General features: G+C 33.6%; 3 protein-coding genes across 3 annotated transcripts; 2 read left to right on the forward strand and 1 right to left on the reverse strand.

Moving 5' to 3' along the window:
• Nucleotides 1-2,132: 2,132 nt before the first annotated feature.
• Nucleotides 2,133-4,892, forward strand: LOC137808169 (NAC domain-containing protein 71). The gene is made up of 4 exons (XM_068609145.2): nt 2,133-2,886; nt 3,226-3,512; nt 3,760-4,077; nt 4,166-4,892. Exons 1-4 carry the CDS (start codon nt 2,730-2,732, stop codon nt 4,430-4,432), a joined length of 1,029 nt encoding a protein of 342 aa, XP_068465246.1. The 5' UTR covers nt 2,133-2,729; the 3' UTR covers nt 4,433-4,892.
• A 2,979-nt stretch (nt 4,893-7,871) lies between these two features.
• Nucleotides 7,872-9,022, reverse strand: LOC137808170 (TLDc domain protein). The gene is made up of 2 exons (XM_068609146.2): nt 8,643-9,022; nt 7,872-8,517 (listed from the first exon to the last, which is right to left on the reverse strand). Exons 1-2 carry the CDS (start codon nt 8,812-8,814, stop codon nt 8,000-8,002), a joined length of 690 nt encoding a protein of 229 aa, XP_068465247.2. The 5' UTR covers nt 8,815-9,022; the 3' UTR covers nt 7,872-7,999.
• A 2,714-nt stretch (nt 9,023-11,736) lies between these two features.
• Nucleotides 11,737-18,107, forward strand: LOC137808172 (RING/U-box superfamily protein). The gene is made up of 2 exons (XM_068609148.1): nt 11,737-13,671; nt 17,361-18,107. The coding sequence occupies exons 1-2, from the start codon at nt 12,052-12,054 to the stop codon at nt 17,880-17,882; spliced, it is 2,142 nt and encodes a 713-aa protein (XP_068465249.1). The 5' UTR covers nt 11,737-12,051; the 3' UTR covers nt 17,883-18,107.
• Nucleotides 18,108-20,011: the final 1,904 nt, after the last annotated feature.

The following is a 20,011-nucleotide window of genomic DNA, read 5'->3' on the forward strand; positions in this document are numbered from 1 at the left end:
TTTTGGAAAATAGATGTAAGATGAAATAAAAAATAATGAGAAGGAGCACGTAAGTTTGTCCCTGAGAAGGTAAAAAAGGTAGTGATCATCCTCCCAACAACCCATATGAATCCAATATTCAAAAACAACAACCAAATTGGCAGTGGTTAGAGTAAAAGTTGTATATGTCCATAGTTAAGAAGAAACTGACTCAACCGGGTGCTGATTAAAGCAAAGATTTCAATGAGTTACCTCTTTTGGTGTTTGTCTGATAAGTATGCAAGATACTCCACTAAATATTGTCCAAGATTTTGCTTCACCAGACATGCCAGATATGGCCCCACTAAAAAGAGTTGAGAGGGAGTTTGGTTAATGCATTTACATTACATAGTTACATGTGAATTCAGCAAAAATAAAGATCAAAAACTGATTAAGCACTTTTTGAGATTTTTCTTTTTGGAAGGTTCGGTCCCACATGATGACACAATCACTTCAATTTTAAATATAAAAGCCATGTTGTCCCATTCAGAAGGACGTGGCAGAAACTTGACGGTAGCGCCACCACTATGGAATCTCTCTGGCCCCACTGTATGCCCTTTCCCTTCACTCTCTTATTTTCCTCACTTTTTTCCATCCATTTTCACTTCATACCACTTCTGTAATCTTTAAACCTTTCTGTTAACATTTTTTAAGAAAAAAATATCAAATTCTGTTCAATATTATAAGTATATACGAAAAATCATAGAGAATCTTCTTTTAGACGACAATTTATTATTGAATGGTGGTGTAAAAAGATACAATTCTCTCAGTGTTCCAGTGCAACCACTAGCTCTATGCTACTCTTGTTTCTTGTTGTTGATGATGGTATGTGTTCCTTTGATTTAGATATTCATTTGGTTAGGGATCTTAATTTTTAGCTTTTCCTTATCAATTTGTATTAAAGGTCTCAATGAGGTTAAGGGTAGGAAAAGCTCACATCAAATCAATTGTGTTTATTCCTAGGTCTCGTGCACTTAAAAATTGAAAGCTATTGTACCAAAAAGACATTCAATTTAGGATTTAATGAAAATGGAATGGTAGGTAAAATATATATTTTGTGATAAAAGATACCATTGTTATTTTTATAAAACCTGTTTTAAAAATTATATTTTAAATTATTTGTAATTAATTAATGGGCTTTATGCTTGTAGTCTATCGAAATTAAGTTCTCCCATTTAGGTTACCAATTCGTGTTCAATGTCGCTGGAAATACACAGGAAAAGGGAAAGAAAGAAAGAAGACGGAAATAAAGATACTAATATTACGTTAATTATTTGGTTTTTTGATAATGCAATACAACAACATGAAATTATAATTAGTAAGTAGTAAGTGTAAGCCTGTGTTTGTTTGAATATCACAAAATTATTTTTTGTACTTTCTAACAAAATACACACATTTTAATGCAACTTTTTTAAAATCAATTTTAATAGGCAATAAGCTTCATAGTGTTGTCGCTCTTACACAGGTGATTGCTTTTAACCTTTTGTTTTCCTTTCAAAAACATAACAGATTACGCGTTTTAGCATCACATTGAACATACTTTTGTATGTGTTATTTGAAGAAGAAAAAAGCAGGGATTCAAACAGGGAAAGAATGGTTGTAAGTCCCATAAAGTGAGGGAGAAATTCTACCAAGAGTGGCTTTTAAGAGTCTTGGATAATAATTTTGTACTTTCAACATTTTCTTGGGCTTATACGGTCAATGTTGAATATACTCACTCATGAATATACTTTGAAAATTGAAACGCACTTTGATGAAATTGGAGGCACGACACTTTGCTTTAGCTATAGATTTAAGCCAAGTTAAATCATTACTAGTTTTATAATCCATTTTTCAACTAAGATGCAGATTAAGGAGTAAGCCCTTGGGAAGAGCCCAAAACACATGAAATGGAGAACATAAAATAACTGTAATGAATTGAATTTGCAGGAAGTTAACTATAGTTTGTAGGTGTGAATGTGAACTGGTTAAGGTGGTGGGCCACTTTACTTTGGAATTTTTGGTGCACTTGAGACAAGTAATCTCATTCTCAAACTTTCGGTGTGCTAAATTTTGGACTTTTGGTTCCCTCATCAAATGCTATAAATAGCACACCATCAGTGACTCATGCTTTTACTCTACATTCTCTCATCTTCCTCATCTCAAACAACTCACACATCCATTACCACTTTGTCTTAGTGCACTCATTTTCAGTGTTATTCTGAATTTGTTCTTTCAAATTTTGGGCTTTGATCAGCTTATCCTTTTGGAAACTTGTGGATTCTTGTTCACATTTTCGCTTTGCAAACTTAATTGGGTCAAAATTAGTTGAGTCACAGTTATTTCAACTTCTTGGTACTACTCAGTTAATTGCATTCGTTTTGTTCCAGCTTTTAGGATTTCCAAACTTAAGGGTGGTAGTGGGGTTGGAGGGGAATAGGTGCCATAAGAGATTTCTAATTTCTTCAAGACGATGATCCTTGCATTTAATGGATGCACTCTGTGGAAGTGTCACTTGACATTTGACAAAAAGTCTGCTGTAGACAAAAGCTTCTATTTCTGGATCTTCCAAATCTTTAATAATAGATATAGTCTTGGCACCTAGCAGTAATTATATCCTAATCCTTCCAAAAGATCCTGGAAACTACTTTTTTTTTTCCATTTTCTTGATATATAGCTTTGATTACTTTTCTTCATCAGCTTCACAATTTTGTGTGACTCTTTCTTTCAATATGGGAGGGGCAACACTGCCACCAGGATTTCGTTTCCATCCAACTGATGAGGAACTGGTGGGATACTACCTTAAAAGAAAAGTAGAGGGGCTTGAAATTGAGCTTGAAGTCATCCCTGTGATTGATTTTTACAAATTCGATCCCTGGGAGTTGCCGGGTAATCTTCAATTTCACATTTTGATCATTTTATCAGCACCCTTACTATGTAGACACGTAAAAAAGAAACCTTTCTGATGCAAGTTTAGCATAGTAAATGGACCAGACCAGTGTGAAACGCAACTTTATGAATACCAGAAAGAAAGCAGCAGTGTTTTGTCTGTTTTTCTTTTCTTCACTTTTTCTTTAGCGGTTAATCATTCTGAGCTGTAAAACTAAAAGCTGTTCAATAGGATTTCTTTAGTAAAAAAAAAGTCATGGTTTTACTTAATCAATTTGTTGCATTTTTTTCTCACAAGGAAATGTGAGAAGCCTAACTCGTGTGAGGTGTGTAATGCAGAGAAGTCTTTCCTTCCAAAACGGGATATGGAATGGTTTTTCTTTTGTCCGCGGGATCGCAAGTATCCAAATGGATCAAGAACAAATAGAGCTACCAAAGCTGGGTATTGGAAAGCCACTGGAAAAGACAGAAAGGTGGTGTGCCAGTCTAATCCATCCAATGTTACAGGGTACCGCAAGACCTTGGTTTTCTATGCTGGGAGGGCCCCTTTAGGAGATAGAACTGATTGGGTCATGCATGAGTATCGCCTCTGTGATGATCTTGGCCAACCCACACCATCTTTCCTGGTACAATTTATATTCATGCCATATTTTGGATAAATTTCTATTTAAACATTAGTTAAAAACATCTTACGTACTTCAACTTTTATAAAAAAATTGTCTCAAAATAAAAATTGAGGTGTATAAGTTAATTTTAACTAGTAAAAGAATTTTGATTCTTCTTTGTTCTTTATTAACTCCTTCTATAATGAGTTGGCTTTAATTTGAGGGTAATACTGAAAGACTTCGGCTGATTTGTTTGTGGTCATTGTAGGGTGGTTTTGCCTTGTGCCGGGTTATTAAGAAGAATGAGAAGGCAAGTGCTACACAGGGAGAAAACAAGGGCAAAAGGGCTGGAAGCAGTTCCATCAATGGGACTGACACCTCAGTGAGATTCTCTGGTGAGCAGCCATTCAGCAACTCTGGTGATTCTTCCTCTCAAGCGAGCCACCTGAATAATGAGAGTCGTTATTCAAGCCCAATTTCTTCTCCATACAATGTGCCTCCAATGGGAGAGATTAACCTAGCTTCTCTGGAAACCAATCCTTCAAACTTCTGGATCTCCCCTGACATGATTCTTGATTCTTCAAAGGTATATCTAAGTAGGAACAAAGAAGGAAAGTTGAGATTGAATAAGTAGTTTTTGAAGAAGTTACTGACTTTTCTTTCCCTAACTGCAGGACTACCCTGAATTACAACATGCTGTGGCTGAATATTTTCCAGGGTATGACTTACCACGTATGGGGACACAATTTCAATCATTGGAACATTCGGAAACTCCATCTAGTTTCTCCTACTCAAATGTCAATGGAGAAGTTGAATTTGCTGATACTCTCAGTCAAATAATGTCACCTTACTCAGGACAATGGAATTCCATGGACTTCTACGGAAAAGGAGGTGTCCCTTATGAAGATCATGATCAAATTAACTCAATCTCATATCCATGATCCTTTTAGAATCTAAAAACAAATGGAAGACCATTCTCTCACTTTTCTTGCAGCGCACGGTGTGAAATTGTGATGAAGGACTAATTTAAAGGCCAAGAAGAGCTGGTGATTTGAGGTTGCAGGAAGGCAATTTAAGGGTTGTCATAAATCCTTGTGGGGACTAGTTAGCTGCAGTTTTACTTGGTGTGGCATTATAAGGATTCTGAGACAACGCTTTTTAATGTATGTCTTGGAGTGATAAATAATGAGTAGAATCACCTTGTGTTGCAAGCAGAAATTATTTTCTGCTTGGAGTGGTATTGATTATGTTTATGATTTACACTGTTATTTAGGATCCCCAGGCAAGATCACTTTTATCCATATTGCCGAGTTGGTTTACATTCAGCCATCTCTGTGTGTGGTTCTATAAAACAAAGTTATATAATGGGAAAACTTCATATAAATGCTGTCAATACTCAAACTCCAGTGCTTATGATTGTCTTCACTCAAGGCTTCCTTGCCTGTTGTGAATTTCATATATGTTCAACAAGCTATGAGAATATTGAGGGATAGATTCTATTTGTCATATTGCTCTATGTCAAAATTTCAATACAGTAAGATTACGGTTTTAAAATAGTTTGTGTCCCAAATGAACAATGATGCAGACGCTTAATTTTGAAAAACTGAAAGTAGAAGACAAAGCTAAAAGAAATTATGCATGTGAATAACAGGACTTCAGCTTTCAGTCAACTCAGCCGCCAGATATGGTGGTCACTTCATTTTTTGTTTTTTTCCTTTAAAAACAAAGGTAATGAAATTCTACATTTAGAATTGACAAGACATTTCACCGTACAGTTGTTTTGATGAGCATCCAAGATACGACTGGCTTGTCCTTTTTGCATTAGTGGGGGATGATAGGTGTTAATGACTTTTAAATGGATTCGATGTCAATAAATCAGCAGCTTTAACCAAAGAATATTTTATTGGAATACTTCGTGAAGTAAGCAAGAATTATGTCAACCCATTATTTGGTGCTATTTGAGAAATTCTACCATCCTTACCACTTAAGCAGTGGAGTGTGTTAAGGAATTGCCTTTAGGTTCTGCAATCCACCACCTAAGTGTTATGTTAATTGTGATGACTGTTCAGTGCCAGCTTTTGGCTTTTTTCTCCACTCAATCAGAAGCCACCGCCTCTGTCTCATATGCTAACCAAACAGTTCAAATAACTATTCACCAATATCATATCAATTCAATAATTCAATTATAAGAAGAATTGTAGATCAATGAGTAGAGTGTTATCATTATTTTCAATCATTCCCTCTGTTCCTTCATACCTTCTCAGATATCATTCAACATAATTTTTAAACTCTTAAACAAGTGACCACCAAAATTGCTAGCTAATTATGTGGGGGCAAAATTTGTCCTAAAGAATAGTCTAGCATAATTGGTTTACTGAAGGGTTGTCCTAATTGCAGTCATTCATAACATCTTTAGTTGGAACTTTTTGAGGGTTTGTTGTTTTTATTGTAGCCTAAAAAATAATGGTTAATCTGACGTTAATTAAAAATATGATTGAAGTGAACCTTATTAAATCCTTATCCTGCAAGTTAGTTTTCTACTGTTAATTTTGACTCTGAATTCTAAATTTTAACAGATCCACATCATTTACCTGCTTCACTACCTTCAGAATCTTAATTGTTCAAATGACTCGGTTAGTTTTGGCAACTCGACTTTGTATAGGCTGCTTTAACTCCGAGTTAAGCAGTTTTAGTCTATTTGTGATTTAAATTTTAAATACCCTTACCATAGCTGCTATATACTATATACACATTACAATGTTATTATTGTTTTTGTTGACATCATGACTTAAGACTGATCTTAAACAACTAATAAGTTTTCATTGAAAAATAAAGTATTTATTACACGTTTATCTTTCTATTATAATAACTACTTTCTTTCTCATTAAAAAGCTTGTTATTTTAGATCTGAAAATAAACTCCATGTACTAATTATAGGTATTTCTGCATTATTTCTCTCCTACTTGAAACTCTTTCAAAAACAGTTAGGATGTTGTGGTGGATTGACGTCCAATAATTAATTTTCTTTTTAATAAAATTTGTTAGGATAGATTCTAAATGACTGTGATATTCGTTAAGAAGTTGACTTTAAATCTAACTTAACTTTATAAAACTAACTTTTAAGGTTTACATTCATTTATTCCATCTCATATCATGACGATGAACTTGTAAAAACAAGTAGGATTATGATTATGTAAAATTTTGCATAACTAACTGCTGGGCTACAGCTTTTGCATGTTTCTTTACAAACTCAACTCTTATAGTTTGAATTTTGGGAGATATAAGAACAACCGCTCCGAGTTCCAAAGAATCAGTTACATTATTGAACACTTTGTCCTTCACAATCTTGGTGATATTTGTATATTGCTGCTCAACTAGCCCCTGTATAACTTTTAGAAGCCCTTGGTGAACCTTCTAGCACCGCAATGCAAAGATTCCACGAAGCCACGATATATTGACTCTATTTTAAAATGTCTGTTTCATAAAAGCTCGTTGTGTAACGATTAAGAATTTTTTTGAATACCCGTTGTTCACACAGAGGTTCCCAAGTATAAAAAAATACCAAGGTGATTACACTGTCATGTTTCCAATACATCTTTTATGGCACAGATGGAAGCATAACAAATGATATCTTATAAGGTATAACTCAACATTTCTTTTAAGTGCGTTTAGTTATGTTCTATCACTATTACATTTTTATTAGCCCCACCAAACTCCTATATTTGTCAATCATAACACAGTTGTAACAATTTCCAGAATAATAAGATTAGGCTGGGATCTTGACCTGAGCAACACTTGTTAATTCTAAAATATTATAAACTATCTGATGGTTATCGTTCACTATCATGACTATTTTTTATTCTTTCTAGTTAGTAAAAGTGTTTAAAATAATGGTTAAAATGTTAAATACTAATCTTATAAGTTAACAGATAAAATGATTAATATTTATTGGAAGTACAAAAGTAAACAGTGAGAGACACATTGCCTTCTTCTGAAGTAAGCATATTGTTCCCTCAGCATCTTCTCATTCCCAATCTTAATGCATGTCAGCTATGCAAGATAGATTTTCAGGAACACTTTCATAAAGGGGCAGCAATTCCAAAACTCTTCAAACTCAAAACGACCTATAATCTGATAAAGATTGTGGCAGATTCTAGCCACCAACATATGATTCACTCTTAAAGTACTAATGTGGCTTTTTCCTCACTAAGCAATACTCTAAGTGTGGTTGTTTAAGAAATAAATTATCCTTCAACCATTATTCTCCACTGGAGGTATTGAAAAGGAAATGAGTGAAAAGCATCCTAGTGGAAGTTAATTTATACAGGTATTGGTACTTTATAAACTTCTTGGTGAATCTTTGTAGTGGAAGATGAGATCAAAGACCCAAGTGATTACATATTCATTCATTCACAAAATATTACAATGCATAGACATTGACTCCTTATAGACGTGGACAGCACAAAATATAGTATAATAGTATTATTCCTTACCCTCCTTATGAAGTTCTAGTATAAGCTTGCAATTTGAGGACTACAAAAGACTTCCACTTCTTGAAGGGATGCCCTTGACTCATCACCAAATATAGACTCCTTCCCATCCTCTCTTTTGGCATAAGACAATCCCAATCTAGACTTTGCTTGTCTCAAGTCACCAATGCCAGAATTGGTATCAGGCCCAGCAAAGCCCCCCATAACTGGGGCCAACGGGGGCCCTATGAGAAGCCCATCTGCCCCAAATTGTGGGCCCCCACGTGCATAATCAAACAGGGCTGCACCACTTCCACCAACCTTGGGCAAAATAATGGGCTCAGTTTCATGTTCTATCCAATAAAATAGGAAGGCATCAAATGTATCAAAGTAGTCATCTGTGCTTCTATACCCTTCAGGGTTAAATGCACCAAACTTGAAAGACTTGTTTGTGTAGCCGATTATCACACATGGCCCCTTGAAGTCACAGCATTCGTGGAAATTACTTGCACTGAACCCATCAATTGTAGCCCTGTAGCAGCATTTGAGCTCCTTCCCTGATCAAAATTATGTCAAATATATATTAAGTTGATGAATCATAGTAACAGTAAATAGAAGTAGTAATATGATTCTATGTTTTCTTTAAGAATTTGGCAGATAGAAAAAGGGATAGTAGTAGTACCTCTCAAAAATGTTTTGTCCACCAGAGAAGTTGAGAAAGAGAGATCAATATCATGGTATTTAATCTGAGGTTTGTCATTAACATTCTTCTTGCCTATGTTCCAACCAAACAAGCCATTTGTGCTTGTCTTCCAACCCTTGAGTGATGGTGAGTTTGGAATGCAGTATGCCATCCACAGATCACCAACTAAGCACTATCTCTTCACTCTTATCTTACTCTTCTGAACCACAATTCAACATCTTATCCATATTCCCTCACAAAATATCTTGCACCCCTTTCGGTATGTTTTTGGAATAAAACCACTCACGGGCTCTCATTTGCATGGACCCATTTCTACACAAAACTTGGGTCGCATGTATATGTCAATGAAGATCATATTCAGAATATTTCATCTCTCTTTTTCCTTTTCTGCTCAAAATTAATTTTGGAAATTTATTGATTTAGAGATAATTATTCATTAGTGACTTTTTTTAAGCCCTTTTTTTTATCTTGGGTACGTTTATATCGTGACTAAAGGCTTTAATCGGGTTCAAATAAATACACAAATTAAAAAAAAAAAATCATGTTTGAATTCAAGAAAAACGGAGAGGGAGGATTATATTGGAATTGGCTTGATTATCTTAGTCATACGAGAACAACAAATTAGTATCTTAGACAAATTTTTAAAAAATAAAATAGCAAATATATCAAAGTCTAAACTTTTAGATTGAATTGGTAATATTTTCAGTCCAAACTCAAACAAAACCGACAAAAAACAATGGCTAGCTTCGTGAATCTGTATACCTTTTCCCGTTTTCAGTGATTGTCTTTCTCCTTTTTCACGACTTCAAAATCACGTTCACAAAATATTTTTGACATTCTAAATCGCTCCTTAACATGTATCAAAGTTATTTATAGTCTATTCTATCCAGAGTTTATTGAAATTATCAAGTTATTTGCTATCACAAATGGTTAGGTCTCGCTATAAGAGATGTGTGAGTGATCTCACATTAACTATAAACAAAGACACACAAGTATTAAAAAAATAAAAAAAATATACATGTTGAAGTTTGGGTTAAAGGGTGTTCCCCTTCTATCACATAATTCTCACCTCCATTCTTCATCATCTTTTACTTGGTACCTAACATTTTGTGCTCATAATGTTTGTTTTTAGATGATCATGATGATTTTTTTTTTTCTAATTATATGATAAATCTTATACACTTATATGATTACATGAGAGTTAGAAAACATAAATTTGTGCACATTTAAACTATACTTTGTTCTAGAAAAGTTGACACAACAATAAAAATACCAAAGCCACTATTTTTTACATTTTTTTAATATATAATTTCATAAAAATATTTACAACATCTAGATGATGCAATATATATCATTTCACTTTTTTATCACTAGATATTTTAGTTTACATGACTTAAATTATCAATAAAATTAAGGAATATCTATAACACACACAAAGTGATTCAAACGAAATTTGTATTAATATTTTGACACTTAAATCTAACTATCTGATTTCAATACTTATTTTCGCTCAAGCGAGAAAATTATCGTTCAAACAAAAATGAAGTGACAAAAATGATGCTCTCATGTCCATTTTCACTTGAGTGAGAATTTTGGGGTATTTTTTAGTTGATTTTCACTCAAGCGATAGAGAATCTCGCTCAGATGATACTCATTTTTGTACAAGCTAAAAAAAATAAAAAACTTACTTTTGCTTTTTGAAATAATGGTTCATTTATATTTTATTATTTTAATTGAAATTTATGTGAAATTTTAATTATATATTTTATTGAAAATCTTTTAGTTTATGTGGTTGATGTGATTTTTGGAGAAATTTTGGTTTGATTGAATTTTTAAGCTTTGGTGTGATTAAATGGTTTGATTATGTGTGATATGAGATGTGAAAAATGTGATCAAAACATAATATTTTTAGGAAAGAAAATACCGTGTTTAAATTAGTAAGATATGCATTGAGCATGGATTCCTCTAGAATGAGATATCTTGATTCTTATGTTACATTGAAATTATATATGAAGATTATCGGGTATTGAAAGTCGAGAGAGGTTCATATGATTTTGTTTGCAATTTGAAATATAATATGATCTTATATCTTATAGGTCATATGAATTAACCATGTCATATGATGTTATATGATATTGAGATTATTATGCGCATAATTGTGTGAATTTCACATTGAGATAATATGACATGTGTATATATCTTTGACTCAAAGTCAATGCATGAGTCTTTCGGAAGTAGAGCCAAATATTTGTGTATATTAGTAAGTAGAAATCTGACATGAGAAATATGAATTATGAATCATTATAGATATTTGATTTCTTTTGAAAAAATTATGAGAATTGATACATTGATTATTATAGTGATATTTATATTAGAAGTTTTAAAAATAACTAACTTACACTTTTGTTTGTATTGTGTTTGTTTTCTTTATTTATAATCATCGTATTGTATTTATACGAAAATAAATAATATTTTAGATGTTAGAACTTCACTTTCAACTAATAAAACAACTTATATTTATTTGTTTTTAGTTATGTATATATTAAGAAGAATATATTTTGAAATATTATATAATTGTAATGAATATGTAAATATTGAATTAAATATTACAGACATATTATATTATTTAGATGAGATAAATAGGAATATTATAAAAATATAAATATATACTCTATTTTCATGAAAGCAAAATTTTCTATATATAATTTTAATATACATTGGCATCTATATTTATTTAATTTTTATTTTTCTTATAAATATGTTAAAATACATATCTATCAACATATATTTTTCGATAAAATTAAAATAGAAGATACGAATAAATTAAAACTTGTAAATTGTGAAGTCTATATCATGAAAGAAATGAGTGAGTTATTTTGGGAAAAAACAGAGAAAATAGAAGTGTCATTGATTTAAAAAGAACTACAAAAAGTGTGCCGAAATTTCCCTAAAAAATATTAAATAATCAAACACTGAATTAAATTTTACTTAATTTAAAGAGATAGATGAAAAAATAAAAATATTTTAACGAATATAACCATAATAAATCAAAGGAAGAAAAGGATTAACCTTTATAGAGAGTTGAAAGACCCATTTATCCAATGACGCTGAACCAATCGAGGTTGTGATTCTCCACACTGAGCTCTCTCAGAACCAATAACGCTGAGCCAATCAGCAACCCTTTCTTTCTCTTTTTCTTTTTTCTTTTTTTTTTCCATCAAAATCCATTTTATCACCTATCTCCCTCTTCGCCCACTATCCCTCGATCCTCATCCCACCATTCTTTAACCAAGCTTCGATCTTGATCTTCTTTTTCCATACCCAATCCTTCGTTTTCCAGCCCTATAATTCATCTCCCTCTAAAACTCGACGAAAACGCAGAAATCATATGGGTTGCACCATGAGGGAAAAACATATCAGGGCTAATCGGAGACCGCGATCGGCGAAACCGGACCCGGATTCTTGCGACAAAGATGCCATATCCAAATCCATAGCCGAGTCTGGTCTCAAGCCCTTCAGATATCATATGGCTGTCAACGATTCTTCCCCGAGCCCAAATTCAAACCCTAATGTGGAGGAAACTGGGTGGGGTTACTGTACAGAGGAACAATTGGAAGAGATTCTGTTGAAAAACTTGGAGTTTATTTACAATGAAGCTGTCTCAAAGCTTGTTGCGTTGGGTTACGATGAGGATGTTGCTGTTAAGGCCATGCTGCGAAATGGGCATTGTTATGGTGGCATGGATGCGCTGACAAATATTTTGCACAATTCCTTGGCGTATTTGAATAGTAATAGTGATGGTGGTGGTGGTGGGAATATGGATGAGACTGAGCCCGTGTTCTCTAATTTGAGGCAGTTAGAGGAGTACTCTGTGGCGGCTTTGGTGTGTTTGGTGCAACAGGTGAGGCCACATTTGAGCAAAGGTGATGCCATGTGGTGTTTGCTCATGAATGATCTTCATGTTGGGAGGGCTAGTGCTATGGATATTCCTGTGCCAGGCACTGGGAGCCCTGCTCCGGTTACCGGTGAGGGTGGTGGCAATTCGATTGGTGTTATGGGACCGGCTTTTTGTAGGTTTCATGGAGGGTGGGGATTTGGAAATGGGGGAGGCTTGGATTTTCCAGTGAATGGGATATTCTCTTGCGGGACAGAGATGAATTTGCAGCTGCAAAGAGACATTGAGTTTCCGAAGAGGTTTAACCTTTCTCCTTCAATGAAGTCCTTATTAAAGAGAAATGTTGCAATGTTTGCTGCTGGTTTTAGGGCAAACTCCAAGCAGTTGCAGGCGCAGGCAAAGACCATTTCTGGGCGGAGTACTGCACAACATAGTTTGGATTCTTTTACAGCGACCGGGACAGGAGTCCCGGCTGAGCAGTCTGGAGGAGATTCACAGAATCTCGATAACCAAGACGCTGTGAATTCGGTGCTGAGTAAATTTCGTGATTTGAATCTTGATGAGAATTTGGAGCTTGTGGCGGAAGATCAGAAGGATGAGGTGATAGTCACTTTATTTCATCAGATTAAGGATCTTGAGAAGCAGGTCGGTGAGCGAAAAGACTGGGCTCATCAGAAGGCAATGCAGGCTGCTAGAAAGCTAAGCAGTGATCTAACTGAACTCAAAATGTTGCGGATGGAAAGAGAGGAGACTCAGAAATTGAAGAAAGGGAAACCGGCCCTTGAGGACACAACCATGAAGAGGCTCTCAGAGATGGAGAATGCTTTGAGAAAGGCCAGTGGTCAACTGGACCTTGCGAATGCAGCTGTGAGGAGACTAGAAACTGAAAATGCAGAAATGAAAGCAGAGATGGAGGCTTCCAAATTAAGTGCATCAGAGTCAGTGACAGCTTGCTTAGAAGTTGCAAAAAGGGAGAAAAAATGTTTAAAAAAACTTCTAGCTTGGGAAAAACAGAAAGCTAAGCTGCAGCAAGAGATTTCTGGTGAAAAACAGAAGATATCAGAGACACAAGAAATGTTGGTTCAGATTAGACAGTATCAAAAGGAAGCTGAGGTTTGCTCTTTATACCCCATTATTATATTTAACAGGGCCACACACAGACCACCAAAAAGAAAAGAAAATATGGTTTTGAGCTTTTTCCTATGTTTGCATTGATTGGACATAACGTACTTCAACCACAAAGTGTAGCCCAATTTTGCAAATTGATCTACATATATGGGTGCACTTTACCTGTAGTACAAAGGCGTGAAGTTGAAACCCCAATTGGAAGCACCAGTATTTTAAATCATGGATAGTGGCATATAGTGGTTGGTCAGCCCTAAAATGGTCATAGTGGGATAACTACTATTTTGAAATTTTTATCTAGTTTAGATAATGTATACTGCGTGATTTAAATTCTCAAAAATGATAAAATTTACTCAATTAATGATATTTATAATTAAAATAAAAAGTCATAGGTGTTATGTACAAAAGATATCAGTAAATACCAACAAAAAAAGTTTGCTATTGTCATATTGAAATTGATAGTTTCTGCATTGAGGATTTTATTCATTTTTAACCCGAGCAATTGAATGCATATCTAACATTAAAGGCAACGTTTATATTTCAATGTAGTTGCTGATAATTGTGACTTGAAACTGATGAAATGTGTTTTTTTTTCATTCTTTTTTCTTTTACTTCATACATATTGCATTATGCTTTGAAGCATGGAGAGTTATAGAAGTTGTGATCAGGTTGGATGCATAATTGACATTTGTGTCAGGATAGAGTACATGACAAGAACTTAATTTCTATGGACAATTTAAATTGTTCACATCTATATTTGTCCATACTTGTTAATATGTATATAAGCATCACTGTTATGGGATTGCGTGCTGTTAAAATACAACACACCACAGACATTTAATAATACAAACTTCATGTCTGAGAAAATAATGACAGCTCAGGACACTATTGACAAAAGTTATCAACGGAATATTATAAGAGAGCTCTATGGCAGTTAAGAAGCCTCTGACTGTTATGAAAATCTAGTTATGCCACAATTTGCTATTATAGCCTTGGGTTGCAGCCTCTGTCCAAAAAATTTGCAGCCACTATTCTGCACGAGGACAAATTCCCTTCTTTACTTCCTGTTATTCTGTGCGTTATTGAACTTATTTAATGGGTATTCCTTTCTGTTTTTTCCTGGTTTATTGTCCGAATTGCTTAGGGTTTTTAATAATAGTCAAAATCCTTAAACTCTCCCTTGTTGGGACAAAAACACCAAACTTGACTTGTGTTTTGTTTCTGGCCCCTGGCCACAGTTTTCTGGAATCATTTCTGGTCATTCCAAAGATATGTGTCATTTTCAGGCAACCCATGGATTTCTAGTGTTGTTTCCAGTCAACCCTCTGTTATTGCATCATAATACAGCTCTCTGGTTTCTTTTTTAATTAGTATGCTGTGTTCTTTCTTTACACCTCACGGTCTATATATTTCTTTAATTATTCTGTGTTCCTTTTTTTTTACATCAAGTAGTATGGGATGCTCGGTGAAATATTGAAGTATTTGATTTTCCTCCTTAATAGCTAGCTTTTGAGGGTGGGTTCCACACGTATTTGGGTACTTGTTAATTGGTATCAGAGCTGGTTGTTGGTGTCTTGTGATGGGCTATCTATCTACTAAGGATTTTGACTGGGAGAGGGTTCTGACCGACGGGGAGTTGTGTGAAGTGTCACCGAGTAAAGTGTCATAGGATGGAAGTCATTGAGACATCATCTCTTAGGGGCACTGCTATGATAGGAACATGGTTATTATGGGATGCCTACGTCCTACATTGAGTAGTATAAGGTGCTTGGTGGAGTATTTAAGTATTTGGTTCTTCCCCCTCAATAACTAACTTTTGAGGGTAAGTTTCCCAATTATTTTGCTGTTTATCAACGTGTTCTTAAAAGAAATTAAGTTCATCATTTGTTTTCTTCATTCCTTTTTTCTCATTTTTCATGGCAGCCAGAGGCATCGGCCATTCAATTACAGCTGCATAGCTTTTGTTGTTATTTAGGTTTTAATCATACTCTGGATTGAGGATGGTGTTTATTTCATAAGTTTAAAAAACTCTGGAATTTGGTCCTCCAAAGTTATGTGGCACATTAGTACTATACAAAATTTGATCATCAAATTAGTTTCTCAAGGATTCATTTTGTCACCACTTTAGTTCTCCATATATTTTGTCATCAAATTAGTTTCTCGAAGATAAATGTCACTAAATTCTCAAAAAGATTCTTTTTAACACCATTTTAGTTCTTTGATAAGGATTAGATTTGGTGAAATTTTAGAGATCTTTTCTCTCAAATGTATAATCTGTCACCAAATTTGACCATGAAAGATTATTTTATCGTAACTTTAGTCTTTTATGGAGACCAATATTGTGAAATTTTACATATCTGAAAGACTAATGTGATGAATTAAATATCTGATGGGTAAACTTTGCAATCCAAATATTTTAAGGACTAACGTGGTGACACAAATAACTTTAACTACCAAATTGGTGGGTTTTCTCTGTTAAAATTATTAATCTTGTATTTTGTTCTCTTTGGTATTATGTTTTGGAACTGTTATTCAAAGTGAGTGAGATCTTCAAAATGCTTATGTCATGATGGAAAATGGGATTTAACTTCATCCCAGGATAGAAATGCCTCTGATATTTTAGGAAGTAGGATAATGTTGGTTAAAGATAAACTAACTTCATTTTAGTTGTTTTTATTATTGTTTTCATAGACCCCAATGGTGATTATTCCGATCACATTTATTTTATTGAAATGAGGCTTGGGTGTGTTTATTCCGTCATGTCATGTAAAAGAAGTTTACACTTTAGATGCTGATAATATATCTCTTATGATATGTTGAAGGTATTGTAGTACTCACACATAACTATTTTGATTTGAGCTAATATCCAGTGAGGCTTTAACATATTTATGTGTTTTGCCCTTTGCCTGCTTATTTTCAACTTTATATTGCTATTGGCACCCATACCATGCTCTTCCAAACTAATCCAAATAAAAGAAACCACCCCTTTGTCATATTATGAGATGTATCTCTCCGTTGTTTATTATCATATTCTTCCTTGATCTAATCAGACTAAAATTAATTATGAGTTAAATGTATATTTAATCACTATAAATAGGAAAATGTTTGCTTCTAGTTCATAACAAACAAAATCATCTCTCATTTATGAAAACGTGACAATTGTGATCCATATTACGAACATTATTAACTAAAGTGGAAAAGAAGGACAATAACTACACCTGTCACATTTCTCATAAATAAGAAACTAAAAGGAGATAATATTTTTTAGGAACAAAAGCAAAAGTTTCTTTATTTGCAGTGATTAAAAGAACATGAAACACTTGAATTAATGTAAATTAAACAAATTCACTAGTGTTTCTTGTATTCCAATATGTAGATTATTTGGTTCCAGCTTTAAGCTTAGACATACTGTAAATTTGTTTCCTTCAATCCTTGATGATCCTTAAATTATATTCTATAGGTGTATAATCTAGTTATTGATGATTATTACACCTGGATCTGTTGATTGTTTTTGAGTTCTCACTTGGTTTACCCATGGTTTTGTCATTTCCGTGCTATTTATTTGTACCGGTTGTTTTGTTCTCCTCACTACTAAATCCTTATTCCGTGAAAATTGCAATTTCTGTGATAATACTAATATTGCTGAAGCATTTATTTTGTGTAATAACTTGTTACAGGTCAAGTGGAAGGAGGAGTTGAAGGCTAAAGAGGAAGCCTTAGTACTGGTTGAGGAGGAACGGCGCTCTAAGGAAGCAGCTGAATCTAATAATAAGAGGAGGATTGAGGCTTTGCGTCTGAAGATAGAGATAGATTTCCAGCGCCACAAGGATGATCTATTAAGACTGGAGCAGGAACTTTCGCGCCTTAAAGCATCTGCTCAGTCTGCTGAGTTGCATCACCAATCAAGCACTTCACCTACAAGCAACTCTGAGGGCACGAAGCCCCAAAGAGAGACCATTGCTAGGCTGCTTCAACAATTAGATAATCTGGACGATTTTTCAGATAAAGAAGTGAATAGCAACAGAGAATGCATTATATGTATGAAAGATGAAGTCTCCATTGTTTTCTTGCCGTGTGCACACCAAGTTATGTGTGCTAGTTGCAGTGATGAGTATGGAAGAAAAGGAGGTAAGGCTGCTTGCCCTTGCTGCAGGGTTCAAATCCAACAGAGAATCCGTGTATTTGGGGCAAGTTCCTAACTCTTTTAAAAGTTATGTTACAATGGGACTTGGGCAGGTATACCCTATGAATTTTACATAATTTTGTGCACTAGATCGGTGGGGTTACTCGTCCCACTAAACCTCACAATATAAATAAAAAAACTAAGTCCTGGCATTACCTTAAATGTCCCATGGAATGTCTGAAATATAGTTGGTTGCTACCATTGGCTTGAAAATAAGAAATGATATTGTGTTATTGTTTTATTTTAAGAACTTTACCTCCTTTCCCTAATGTGCAAATCTTTTCATTAGATACCTAATTCCTTTTCTAAGTATGGTTTATTATCTGTTGATCTGTTTCCCGAAAACAAAATGTTTTCCTTCTCTTTTCCCCCCTTTTAGTTTTGTGCTTTCATTCCCCGTCAATGATGGATTTTACTGATTTATGGAGTTTTGTTCTGTTTAAGCTATTTATATACTTAATTTTATAATATACGATGTATCACTCTATAATTTGTTGACATACTCGTTGCAGTGTAAAATGATTTGAGAAAATCACAACCTGATCAAACACTGTAACTGATGTGCTTCAAAAGATAATAAATTGAAACAAAGCATTAAATGCATACAAAAAGCTAACTAAAATGAGTTTTGAAACATGACAATATTTTTATTTAGATTAAATATGTTTTTGTTTTTTTTTTTGTTTTGTTTTAAAAACTGATTAATTAGCCATCAAACTTTAAAACATATGTATTTAATTCTCTTGCCAATTTTGTGATGGTATAAAGGTGTTATTAAATGTTAAATTTAAATATAAAAAATACTAATATAGCGGTTTAGTTATTTTACCAACTTTATTATGGTAAAAAAAGGTCACTAAATGTAAAATTTAGTTATAAAGAATGAACAAAGTCACATTCATAAAAATTGGAGGATTGAATTATTCAATTTGAACAGGCAATTTTCAAAAAATGATATGGATAGAACAAGAAAATAAATAAATATATATATATATATATATATATATTTCCAATTAGTTGCATTTTTATGGATGGTAGAGAACACAACCTAATAAAAAATCCTAAATCTAGAGAGACATTTTTAGCTAAGGCATTTTCTTCTTGCATCTCAATGTTTTTAACTTGCACTCCCATATGGTGATGAAATATCCATTATACCCTTAGTGAAAAGATAAAAAAAAATCATTTTCTTCTTGCATCTCAATGTTTTTAACTTGCACTCCCATATGGTGATGAAATATCCATTATACCCTTAGTGAAAAGATAAATAAAAATCTTACATTTTTTTTTCTTTTCTACCTCTTCATCTTCTCCATCTTGACTGTAGTAGCACATACTCCCTTTCTATAGTTGTTTGCAGTCTTGCTCTTAAAGGCATTGCATGATCCCTTGGTTGTGAGTGTCTTACATGGTACTTGTCCTACCAAGTTGGTTGAATAAGTTTTTTTTTTTTAAATTGTGTTTTTGCTGTTTTTGAATTGAGTAATTAGGAAGTTTTCAAATTGTATAATTTAAAATATATTTAATACATTTTTATTTGTGCAATTTGTAATGCATTTCTGGATCTAGAATTATATTATGAATTTTACGATCCGAAATTTATTTAAAAAACAAAATATATTTTTTTATTGTGCAATCCAGAAAGTAGTTTTGGATTACAAAATTTGAAAATGCATTTCAAATTGCAAAATCTGTAATGTATTTAAAAAACATAATACATTATGGATGTATAATCTGGAATGTATTTTTAGATCCAAAACTATACTTAGTTGGTTCCTATACTTACCAGCCATTTCACAACCTAACAATACATATGTTTTCCTTGTTTGTTGTGCATTTGCTTTGTTAGACCATAATATGACAATTACAAAACCAAGTTCAAAGGTCACCCTATGCACCAATCGAATAAGTCTTCTCATGTACCAAATATCTACACATATACATTACACATAAGTATGTGTCCTCTATAAAAACTTTTACACAAATGACAGGCATTCTACTTACCTTATTTGTTGTAAAAGGCCAAACATAGTCTCCTCCACCAATTCATCTTAAGTTGTCACAAACTTCATTATATCATACTCATCTAGTCGAACAACTTATCTACTTCGTCAGATTTTCTTATCCAAAATTAGGATTTCATCT

Source organism: Phaseolus vulgaris, chromosome 3 (assembly GCF_051622355.1).
Source record: "Phaseolus vulgaris cultivar YP4 chromosome 3, ASM5162235v1, whole genome shotgun sequence".
Classification (NCBI taxonomy): Eukaryota; Viridiplantae; Streptophyta; class Magnoliopsida; order Fabales; family Fabaceae; genus Phaseolus; species Phaseolus vulgaris.